Raw genomic sequence first — 12,744 nt, 5'->3', positions numbered from 1 at the left:
AGTCGAGGTCCATAAACATGCAAAAAAAGAACAAGGCCAATATCCAGGTATCTTGACCGAACAAGCTCGGTCAACAAAAGATTTATTATATAGAAAAGAAAACTATTTTCCTGCGGGACACAGCGGGTAATCTCGAGCGGGCAAGATAGCGCCATCTTGCCCGCTGGGGTAGCCAATCACATTGCAGGGTTCGGTTCATCTTGCCCGCTCAATGAGCTAGCTATACAATAATAAACGTTATCGAGCGTTGAGATTGATATTACTTCATGTTGGCTTTTCATCGTTACACACGGATAGAGTTGCGTCAGATTGCACTGGTATCTTATAAAATATTGACTTAGCTTACAGCTGATCTAAGTTTTCCAGTGTGGAGAATATTCCATCAGGAAGAAATTTTATGGCGTTATAATGAAAATGACTGCAAAGAGGAAAACAAAAAAGGGCATAACTTTTCTACAAAGGAATCGAACTAGGACCTCTCGATCCGACGTTCTGAGTACTAACCATTATGATTTACTTAGTACACATGTTAGAATAAACAGTAACGAATTAAATACATGACGTTTCAGCGATGACATGTCGTAACTCGGACAAACGTGTTGTCGATACATTTTTGCAACATCTTTTTTCATGTAGTTCCACCACATTTGTATTCGATAAACAAAAATGCAAACAAGTATATCGTCTTTGTTTCGTCTTGCCTACAGGCTGCACTATCTTACAGTACTCGCAGGTCTGTTAGGTTAGCAAACAGTCCATCAGGTAAAACTGCAATAGCGTTCGAGGAGAAATCCCTTTTAAGAAGAAACGTAAACACAAAGTGAGGAAATAAAGATACCCTTTAAAAAACCAAACAAATGCAAAATTACGATGGCAATTGACACTATCTTGTATTTCTTAAATTTTATCTTGTATTTTTAAATTATCACGATGTTTTTTATTTTTAATTATTATATTTTTAGTCCAGTGCCCCTCTGGATATCAGCTCCGTCGCTGAATGGACCACCCTGGCTAAATAAAGTTTACCTTTAACTTTACCTTTACTTGGACATCAAAGGAAAGTCATACTTTAATAAAATTTGATATATGATAAATATTTAATTTATAAATGCACTAACAATGCGAGGTCCTTTACAAATCATGAAAGGAAATATTACAGCAATAAAGACTGGTCTTTCAAATTTCCAAATTTGAGTCGTGTGCATCCCGGGGGGAAGGGGGGGAGGAACTTCCAAATACAAAGGACGGAGGTTGCTCGTGGGAAATTTGGAAAAGAACCCCTAAAAGGTAACAAGATCCTATTTAGAGGGCTTAGCTCGGAGTATTTTCACCCCTAAGAGGTACCAATTCTAAAACAACACTTCCATTATGTCCTGTCATATTTTTTCGGGTCAATCCCTGTAAAAGGCACCGCGAAATCTTCTGCTAAGGACATTTTGAGGCTGAACACCCTAAGAGGTACTATTACCGCTTTTTTCAACCCCTAACAGGTACGACGAGCACACCGCCCTTTTTATCTGGGAGTCCCCCCATCCCCGGGCTGTGCATGTCAAAACACAGCTGCGGTGGTAACAATGATCAAGAAAATAACGTTAGTGGACAAACAGTTCTCATAATAGGCCATGTTCGATATATCAATATTCTAACATGGCTCCGAGGCTTTCAGGACAAACTTCTATATTTGGTGTTGTTTTCTTTGTATTCAAGTCTCTTTTGGGAATTAAGAGACAAAAGAAACTTTAAAATTTTACAATTTTGACACGAAAGCTCGGAGCCATGTTATAATATTGCTATATCGAACGTGGCCTATCATAAACGTGTTTTTTTTTTCGAACAGTCAACGAAAGGTTTTAACACTCTTCGCAGAAATTCCAAACTAAAAAAGTGCTAATAACAGAGATAGAAAGCACGCCCAACCCAACCCAGTTGTTCATTAGGTTGTAATCAGCCTGGTAGGATATCTTACAGATCGCCACAGTAGAAACGAACGAATAGATAGAATACACTAACAGCCTCATGCAACTCTGTTTTACTCACAGAAATTCCAGTTTTTGGAGGTTCGCAAACACTCCTTCAGATAAAGATGTAATTGAGTTTGAATAAATATACCTGTGTAAAGAAAAAGGTTAGCAATTGCAACTGACCCAGAACTAAAGGAAAAGTTTGGTTAGGGTTGGGGATTACATTTCTTTACATGTACAAAATTTATGGGTGCGAGAAATATTTGTAACTGGAGTCATTCATGCTAGTATCCATTAACCCTCGGACGAACAAGAGGGGCGAAGCCTTGGGGGGCGCAAATATCATGTAGGCCTGGCCAAAAATCGACTTTTTTGACATAATTCTATATTTTTTTCAGTTGTCTTCATGAAATTTCAGAAATCGACCAATTTTTACATTTTATAAGCATTCTGGCTTGATTTTGTATTTATTTCCGTTATGTCTTAGCTTGTTAAGAAAATAGCGAAATCCAAGATGGCGGGTCAATTGAAGTCATTTGACGTCATATGACGTTATAACCAACAAAAATGGTATCATTTTGTAGAGCAAGCTCAGGGCTATCTAATCAATGTAAATTTATCTCGATGTGCCTTAACAGAACGAAACCCCAGGGGATGATTTCCATCCACCCCCTCCTCCCTGTACCCAGATGGAGTATGAGTTAGCCTGCATGTCCCAGGGTTGAAGCTTTCGCCTACTAAGGTATAATAACTTACAGAAATTCCAGACTTGTGAGGTTAGCAAATATTTGGTCAGGTAATGATGTAAGAGCGTAATTTGAAGTGATATGTCTGACAAATCGAAAAAATTGTAATCAGATGAGCAATAACCTTAACAAGATAAATACATTTAACCAATTTTCTATGAGCCATAAAACCTACTTAATGAAGTCTTATTTCTCTGATATCTCTTGTTGAGGTATGGAATTATTTTATATTATATTTAGAAGCCTAATGAAGCTACTTACAATTTGTTAAAGGCTGCCGCACACTAGCCGATTTTTTGTCGTAGAACTGCAGATTTTTTGTCGGGGTCAAATCAGGTTAAAATTTTTTTGGCCATCAGCGTGCCGCACACTGGCCGACTTTTTGTCGCGACTAACTGCGTTGAGGCTTGGGGCCGAGTCATCCAAAATCAAGATGGCGCCTACTTTCCACAGACGCGACTCTCACGACATTTTCTAATTGACTGATGCGCGCAAGCCCTGACAAATTGTCCTTGTCCACCGCACACTAACCGACAGACGTTTTGAAATCTAGCACTATCAGATATCGCCCGACAAGCCCCGATCTTGTCACAGACTTGCCTGAATTCACCGCAAACTAGCCGACAAGTGAAGGTTTTTTTTCAGCCGACCAAAAATCGGCTCATGTGCGGCGACCTTAAAGGTTAGCATTTGACACGGGTCAATCAGTAAGAAACTTAAAATTCAACGGCCGAGAAAATTTAAGGTGATTCCCTAGCAAAAGAATCCGCTATAGATTCCCGATGAAACTTGGTATGCTGTTGTTACAGGACAAGGAGATATTAAAAACGTAGTAAAAAGAGGGGGTCACCGTGCTTGTTTTCACGCCACGATGCTGACAAATACGATTATTTAGGTGACTTTTGGTAATCTCCCTGCGCAACAAATAAGCTCGATGATTTTTCAATGGAGGGTGTTATATCACACAGAATTTGACTTTCCTTAATTGTTTATTCATCTACGTCCCAGAAAAAATGTTTTCCAATACCCTACATTTTTTATCCTTTAAAGGAAACATAATTTGGACATGCGCTGTTGGGCCTGTTATGTCTCCCTCTGTAGTATTTATTTCATTTGCCAAAAAAGTAGCCATAGACTTCTGCTAGTTTTTTTCTGAGTTATTGAGGATATTGTTCTCATTGAAATTATTGAATAAAAAGTTGGGATCACCGTGCTCATTTAAGAGAAAAGGAGCATTTATTTCGCTATCGAGCTTAGTTTGAGGGAAATCTCTTCCGGTTTGTACGTGCACGCGCTTATGTGCGCGCGCTAATGACCCGAAAATCGTGCGCAGTAGGGATGCGCAATGTAATACTAAGGAATCACCTTAAGAGAATTTGAGTTTGGAAAAATTTAAATTTGAGTTGTTTGTAGGCTGCTATGCTGGCAGCAAGTTAGAAAATTCATGAATACTATCTAAATTCCTCTAACTTTCCCAGCATTTAAATCAAAACTATGTTAACTATGTAAAGGATGGGCTCATATCTCATTTCTTGTATAAAGTGAAGAACTGATCTAGTGATATGTCATAATCGTCACAAGATGGTGTAAGATGACCACGCAACCTATAGGGCGCGTGCCTATATATGATTACAATTTTACAGCAGGAATTACATTTCCTCTTGTGCCGTTCATAGCACGTAAATCATCTAACGAGTTATGTTTTAGCTTCCCGTTTCTCTTACAGCCATATCAGATTCCTCAGATTGCCAAGTATTCTGTCGGGTAAAACAGTAAGAAATTTTGAAGAGAAATACCTGTTTGAGAAAACAAGACATAGTTCAGGCCTAGCTTGTCATTAAGTTCCACCGAAACTTTGGGTTCTCCATGGAGACCTTGGCTCCTGCAGCTGTAGTGCATGAAGTGAAATCGAGCCTCTGCCTTGTTCAATATTGAAGTAAATCGGACGAACATTCATGAGCTTCCCATGCTTCGTCATTTCAATCTTCAAAAAAGCCTTTTTTCCTGTGGAAGTTTTTACTCGCCTAATCAGAAATCCAAGAGCTCTAAGCCTGCAAAGATTCCAATCTAAGATTTTGTATGTAAACAACACTTTCATTTAACGACAACAAAACGTGTTTGATCGCCTAGCTCAATGACAATCGTATCTCACGAGTATTGCTCAATTTCTTTATGCATTTGTTATGGACTACTTTGTTGCAGTGTTAGCGGAGCTCAGTCACGACATTTTGATTTATTTTGGCCGCGTACAAAATTACCTTAAAATTGAAGGAAGCCTGAAAATAAAAGTTTACATAGATGAAAAAAAAAAAAAAAAAAAAAGAAAAAAAAAAAAACCAAAGAGGTAATAATAAATCACAAAGGATCAAAGATTGTCAAAAGCAGAGAAGATCATGAACACGGATTACAAATGACGAACTTGATGAATTTAGGCTAAACTTTTCACGATGGGCAAATTGTGACGTAGCTCCTTTAAGATTCATTATCATTTTACTTACAACTCCTGTAGCGTCGTAAGGTGAGCAAATATTTTGTCAGGTAGCTCTGTAAAAGCAGCCTTGGAGAAATCCCTAGAGAAATGAATCATCAAGAAAAAGAAACGATGGTTTATCACATTGTTTCAATTGTTGAAACTTCAGTTCTCATCCCAGGATTTCAGTGTCTTACAGATTCCTCAGACGTTTTAGTGGCGAAAATATTTCCTCGGGTAAAACTGTGATCGGATTTGAATATATATCGCTGGAAAAAAAAAATTAACTATCGTCACGTAGCTGGACAGGTTAAATGTAACATTTCTTCGAAGTTCCAAAAATATCAGTCAATATGCGAACAAATCTATGCAGATATTAAACTACTCGCGGTGTGTGTTCTGAGTTTGCAATTGTTGTCTTTTACTAAGCTTACAGGTTAGCCAGACTTGTCAGGTTGTTAAACACTCCATCGGGCAGGACTGAAATATTGTTTGAGGCAAAATTCCTGTAGGGAAAGCAAGTTTCTTGTATGGTTTTAACTTTCAGTAATACAAATAAATGAATAAATATCCAGAAAAAGTCGATTTCCTTTTAAACACAAAATTAGACGTTGAATGGGAACACAGATAACTTTCTGAATCAGGGGTCGTATACTTACAAGTCTTTCAGATTTCTTAGCTGCGCAAAAAGTTTGCCATGTAAGAATGCAATAGCGTTTGAAGAAAAATCTCTGCAGACAGGGAAAATATAACAATTTTAACGTGGTAATAAAGGAAATATGATTAAAAGGTATATATTGGCTAGGTTTTATTTTATTTATTTATTTATTTATTTATTTATTTTTTTTGCCCATGCATAATGTATGGGAATCATTGTTTGCGATATTTGCCTCATTGCATAAGCGATACAGCCTCTGATCAAGCTACAAAATTATCGGTTCTGAATTCTGAAATGATTAAAAACTCAAAATTTTACAAAGATTGTATGAACTCATAAGTGCTTTTCCCATTCAGAAATTTTGCAGTTTTTGAAAGCTAATTTCTTCTTGAATCTTACACCTAAATAGCCAAATATTTCCCCAATTACTACGTTTCACAAGCTCTTTAATTTTTTTAGTCAATATGTGTCTAGTGTTATGTCTTCTCTGCGCAAAGTCGTATGTTAATGAGGAAAAATGTAAACAATGACGTCAGAAAAGATTAGCCTATTACGGAGAGCAGGAATGACGCATCGAGGCAAGGTTCTAAGGGTTTTTTTTTTTTGCAGGTTCTCCGATCCGATTTTAATCTCTCTCTACAAAAAGCAATAGTTTACGATTCTAACTGAGGTTTGAACATTGTGGTTCTGTTAGTCGTGAGGGAGTTACGTTGGACTTAGTCATCCTTATCAATGCAGCGTTAACAGGAAAAAAAAAATCACTCACAGCTCGGTTAAACTGGTCAGCGTGGAAAAAATTCCCTCGGGTAGAGATTTAATGACGTTTGAAGCGAAATCTCTGTGAAACAATAGTCATAAGTATAAGTCGTGCATCCTCTGTAAAAACTGTTCTAATTTACATTATGGATAAGAATAAATTAATTTTTGAGCAAAAAAAACATGCGCACGTATGCATTGTTTGTAAAGAAAAGTTAACTCACAACTCTCTCAGATTCGCCAATTTGGCAAAAATTCTCTCTGGAAGAAATGTGATGTCGTTTGAAGAGAAATCTCTGTGAAACAATCGTCACAAACATAAGTCGTGTATTCTATGAAACAATTTTTCCTACTTTACTTTATGGGTAAGAATAAAATACTTTTCGAGCAGATAAACACACGAACTAATGCATTGTTTATAAAGAAAAGTTAACTCACAGCTCTCTCAGATTTGTCAGTTCGTCAAAAATTCTCTCGGGAAGAATTGTAATGTCATTTGAAGAGAAATCTCTGTTGAATAAATAGCTGTTCTTTTTAGCTTCTCATTTACCCAATTAGAATAATAAAAATATCCGTAGAAAAAAGAGGTTTGCTTTATAATCTAACTATAAAAAATTGGCGCGAAAAGAGTCTTTTTGAGCGAAATACTCTATTTGAGTGAAAGAATATTCGCGCCAAACATTTTTTGTGACTCTGCGTGCTAACACATGATTGTATGACCATCGCATTTTTATTTTATTATTTCGAATCTCTTAAGAATTATTTTAATTTTCTTCTACATTTGCACTCATTTGCACTCATCTCTGACTTGATAGTGACGTTAAGGGAACGTCGTAACTTCGTCACACTATTTTCAACTTTTTTAAACTGGTTTTACTTTTCTCAACATTTTTTCGCAATGTTTTATAAAATAATGTTCTTTAATTAATGAAATGCTTCAATGCTGAGCAACAAGGCAGTTGTTATAAACGAAGTTTCATGCACTTACAGCTCCTTCAGATTTGTCAGCGTAGCAAAAATTCCCTCAGGTAGGGATGTGATAGCGTTTGAAGAGAAGTCTCTGTATAATAATAGTAAACATAATCTGAGCCATGATGCATATGAATCAGCTACCACAAAGACCTTTTTACCACAATCTTACAATGATGATATGATGTTAGTGATCAAAGACCGTTCCTACAAATGATAACAGAGTGTCCATTTGTAGGCAACAATTAAGAAATAGAAAACAAGTACTGTGTTTATAGAGAGTTAAAGAAACACGAGTGTAAGTTCGGGAGAATGAGAAATGCTGTAGGAACACGAGCCGTTAGGTGAGTGTTTCCTCAGCTTTAAGAAGTCAAATTTCCCCGGGGCACTATCAGCCGATAGTTCCTCGACAGAAACACTCTACTGTTTAAATAGAAATCTCGAGCTCATCATCTAAATGTTAAACAAAAACACGATTCGAAACCAATCAGCGCCTTATTTTTCTTTGGGCTATTTTCTAAATATCGGGTATTCCACGACAATTTACTTACACGATTTCCAAATTCGTCATGTTGGCGAACACGTCTCCGGGAAGAAATGTAATGCCGTTTCTGTAGTAGTCTCTGTATAAATATTTTCAATTACTATTATTAATCTTATTAAAGGAATCATGCAATATACGTAAACAATAAAACTTAAGAAAACTATTAGATATTGGTAAAATATAATAACCCCAAGCAGTGAAATAATTTCAATGTTCCTTTTTTCCCTAGCCAATCGCGAGCCTCTGTGATGGCATTGGTGAAGACCAAGGAAAGTACACTTATTTAGCAATCATGCAATTTGGAGTAACGCCTGGAACGTCGAGGAAAAACATAAAATGGTGTTCGTTGCACTTTGCCGTTTTTTTTGAAACAGCTGTTGTGACAGAATTACTGCGGAAATCGAGTTGGACTACTAAAAATAGGCTAGGCAGGAATTAAATAAAGCTATACATCAATCTATATCCATAAGACATCTAAGAAAAATGTCAGCACTTTACAATCTTTGAAGAATAATGTACTCAATCTGCTAACATTTAAGCACACTTGCTAAGTTTCCCCTACGTTTTGTACGTTGGTACAAACACGATGACATGGAGATGATGGAATCCCGAAACATGTGGACAGATAGGGAAGCATAGTGTGATAAACAACATTGATGGACAGAGAAAAAGGGCCAAAAAGAATGAGAAGATTTCAACTTACAAAACCAACTATATAAACTTACAGCCACAGTATATTTTTTAGGCTAGAAAAGCTTCCAACAGAAGAATGAGAAAAGTTGCTCGAAGTTACTAACCTGCAAGAAAATGCGAATTTTTCAGTATTAATTTTTATACAACTACGTGCATGAAATATCACAAGAATCTGCGACGTTTCTTATCCAACACCCAATAAACATATGAATGGTCACATGGGTTCAGTCTCCAGCCGTGGGTGTTTCAGTGCGCCCTCGATCCTCTCCAGCACCACTGCTGCAAAAGACTAAAATTAAAACTGAAGATAAAAGTTAAATTAAAACAATAAATATTTAATTAGACAATCTTACAGTTTCTTAGTTGTTATGGGAGTACATTTAATGATGTTCAAGTTAGAAGTGGCTTCTCTGCACCTCAGAGTATTTCCCGAGTACTTGGACCAGTAATGAGAACATCGCGGTCCACAATCTAACGACGAAGGCAGAAAATGATATAAACCTATATTGAGCTGGATAATTAAAGAGCGACCAAAACTCTGTCATTTCCCTTTCAATTAAGCTAACTGTAATTAATTTTAAATTTCCTTCACTAGATCTGTAAAATACTTCGGTCATTACAAGCAACCCGCTCCATTTAGAGTAAATGATCCAATATGGACACCTAAATGAAAACGAAAACAATACACTTTTCTGTCGGAGTGGACTCACCGTTTAAAACAACTGTGAAGTTTTTTGCATCAGTTCCATACTTGCTTTTGGCCAGACAAGTGTAGTTTCCTTCCTCGTTCAACGTCATGGTTATTATGCTGGTGTCTGAGTTCGCCAGTGTTTTAGAGTTCTTTATCAGTTGTGTGTTTATGGGAAAAGTCCCATTGACTGAGCATGGAGACACTTTGTAGCCAGATAAAGCTTTCACGACAGGATCTGCTACCATAACCTTAGGAGGAACTAAAGAAACAAGTCAGATTAGTTAAATTACAACTGATAACATTTCGTTCCTGAGATCTAGTCGGTGGGTCACTGAAAAGGATCATCCTTGCTCAGAGGGGTACTCCTAGAAAAATTGGATAGGGGTGTGCGGCCCGCGTCCCAAACCCTCATCCTATCTATGACCAAAATCTGCGATTTTCCCTTCCCTATTGATGACCTGACCAAAAATTCAATGCCCTATTTATAGCCGTTGCAGCTGGCACAGTTGCCCTAAACATAATTTATGAAGAGCTTTTGATGATGGTCTTATCGATAATGATGAAAAAAGTAGCTTCTTCTAAAAAAAACACACCCAATTCACGACAAGAGTGTAAAACCCATACCCTATTCAGAAAATAAATCGAAACCCTTTTTCTGACCAAAACGGCTGAAAATCTATCCCCTTTGGGGCCGTACATACCTATATAGCCCATATGAGGGAGCACTCCCCCGCCCTTGCACAGTTGCTTCACTTTTGGCTGAGATGCCACTTATTAGCGGCCTTTGTTAGTGTGTGAAAGTCTACGATGTATGGACCTCTCTATTTGGTCACAGTTTTAAAATCCCCAAGCGATCGTCTAGAATATTGAGTATATTGAGACTTCGGGTGCTAAACAACTACTAATCACTGCAAATTTCATTCCGCATTCGATTTCTGCTTTCTGAATGTCACTGGATAGCAAAGCATGCTTCGTAAACAACAAATCAAAATCTCTACAGAGGAGGAACAAGCTGCATTTTTTATTTTACTTACAGATTGGACTAAATCTAAGTGCTATCAGAAATCCTCTTTCCTGCAGGCTGTAGTCTGAATGGAATATTAGAACCACGTGGCGACCATTTAAACGGAGGTCCTGTCCCGTATGCGAGCCACAATACACTCCAATTGTCTCATTTTTGTCATTGATAATCTGCACATAGTCGTAGCTACAATGACACAATGTGACATGAAATATTTTGCGAGCAAGATATCATTGGAAAACACACCCAAAGGCGCCCACTGACCTCCTATACACGCCCTGCGAGAAGCTAATAGACCCTTTTCATAAATGGCTGCTAATTTAGAATTCTTTTGTATTCATTTAAATTAGCCTCACTAAACTCGTTTGGGAGTAACAATTCTTTTGAATTGTCAACTCAAAAACGAGGTCAGTCGGGCGAATTTTAATACTTACAAAAGAATTTATAATTGGCAGCCATTTATGAAAAGGGTCTATAAACCCACTTTTCTGCATTGAATTCTTCGCAAGCTTAGAAGGCCGACCCAAAATAATTTATTATGAAACATACGAAATCTTTGTTTACAGCATGATACAGATCATGAGCGCGTCATGGGTAGCTATGGTATAGTTACATCAATAACACCTCGCTAAAGTCAATTATATTCAGTGTACGACACTTTTGACGCGTGGTGTGGTTTCACATGTTTTTACAACGACGGGTAAAAATCTGTAAATGTTATAACACACTAAAATTTGTAATACGAGGATTGTGTTGTTCTTTCGAGATAATAAGGAATACGTAGTCTACAGGAACCAGACAAAGGGCCTCATTGCGCTTAAGTACAAGTACATAGGTTTTAATTTATTTTATAACAATAAACTGCATTCAACCGAGTGCAGTTGGGTAATAAGCTTTCCGAATTGCGTAACCATGCCAGAGCGGTTGTCCTAAAACCAAAACCAAATCAATTACTTACCAATTAGACCACTTACCAAATCTCAAACCATAGTAAAACCAAACCAGAACCAAAGTAATTGCCTGATTACTCTCTGAAAACCGCTTTATAGCTGATTAATTCATCACTTATTTATTACCTGCAAACTGGACCCTGCTCCACTTCAAAGTCGCTGAAGTAAATGTTAATCTCCATGTTTTGTGGAATAGGAACCTCGTAAACACAGTGTGTATTGTCTGGATAGTTGTTTGGATATCCGGGACTTTCCAGTGAGTTGTTTACCACTGATCCACACTCTGTTGGAGCAAAGTGCACGTGTTTGGAGGGAATCAGCTTTCTACATGTAAATTGACAGCGTTGCACAGCACTCAGTTCGCTACACCGCCCTTGGAGTAAGGTAACTATATTTTTTTTATTGGTACTATTTGTTGCTTCTGTCTAGGGTACTTCATCGAGAAAGATCGAAGATTTCTAGCTTTACTAATAATATCAAATTTTAACTTGAAAATTTCTACTTTTTTAATTACGTACGCTGCATCTTGCGCACCAAGTAATCTAATCAGTCTTGCGTCATTGGACCTCTAGCCAGAAAATATTCTCATGCATTCTGTTGCTGGACCAGAAATTTGATAATTTTTGGCCATATCCCTTATCCCCGAGTTAAAGAAGGCGTTTAAGTTTAACTATCACTTCTCAACATTGCTTACCTTTCAAAGGCAATGATTGTGTACCATTCCCTGTGAGGATGAAAGGCAATTGTGAGCGATACATTTTACGCTTATAGATATATTATTTTTAAATTTTTATAAAAGTGCATGGCATTCTGATTCCCCAATTTAGATTGTCTGATTTCTCTACGGCGTTAGACACCACTCAAGGTGGTTTAGAACTAATTAAAACTAACAAAACAGTGAAAAAATAAATGTAAAAGAATGTAAAAGGAAGTTTATTTCAATTAAAAAAAAAAATCAGGAAAATGCAAAATTAAAAATTTACAAAAAAAAAAATGCCCGTCGTATTGTGGCTACCATCATGATGACCGACGTTCATATCGAGTTGTCTCCAGGTATATATTTCAGACAAGGCCACAAATCTAGGTGGCATTTGGGTGAATGTGAAAAGTTTCTGCATGCAGATTCCACCTGTATTGATAGGGCAAAGATAAAAAGCTGAAAACTATGTTTTATTTTATACTTACCTATAGCCTACAATGCAGGCGTATTTTGGCGATCGATCGAGCGCATTTTGACCAAGAGAGCGCCATCTTTGGATTTAAACTCGGAAGAGACTCGGGGAGA

At 37.2% G+C, this 12,744-nt stretch overlaps 1 protein-coding gene across 1 annotated transcript; it reads right to left on the bottom strand.

Moving 5' to 3' along the window:
• Nucleotides 1-10,505: 10,505 nt before the first annotated feature.
• Nucleotides 10,506-11,702, bottom strand: LOC110044123 (CUB and peptidase domain-containing protein 1-like). Its single transcript, XM_089273413.1, has 2 exons — nucleotides 11,586-11,702; nucleotides 10,506-10,695 (listed from the first exon to the last, which is right to left on the bottom strand). Exons 1-2 carry the CDS (start codon nucleotides 11,639-11,641, stop codon nucleotides 10,515-10,517), a joined length of 237 nt encoding a protein of 78 aa, XP_089129539.1. The 5' UTR covers nucleotides 11,642-11,702; the 3' UTR covers nucleotides 10,506-10,514.
• Nucleotides 11,703-12,744: the final 1,042 nt, after the last annotated feature.

The sequence above is a fragment of the Orbicella faveolata genome, unplaced genomic scaffold (genome assembly GCF_042242905.1).
Source record: "Orbicella faveolata isolate gen_17 unplaced genomic scaffold, um_ofav_v1 contig_35, whole genome shotgun sequence".
In the NCBI taxonomy this organism is placed as follows: domain Eukaryota; kingdom Metazoa; phylum Cnidaria; class Anthozoa; order Scleractinia; family Merulinidae; genus Orbicella; species Orbicella faveolata.
This window is presented reverse-complemented; position numbering and strand designations above follow the sequence as displayed.

Coding starts and splice junctions, on each gene's coding strand:
- LOC110044123 (XM_089273413.1), bottom strand. CDS start 11,641: ATGGAGATTAACATTTACTTCAGCGACTTTGAAGTGGAGCAGGGTCCA. Junction 10,696..11,585: donor GAGCAGGGTCCAGTTTGCAG/GTAATAAATAAG, acceptor GTGTCATTGTAG/CTACGACTATGTGCAGATTA.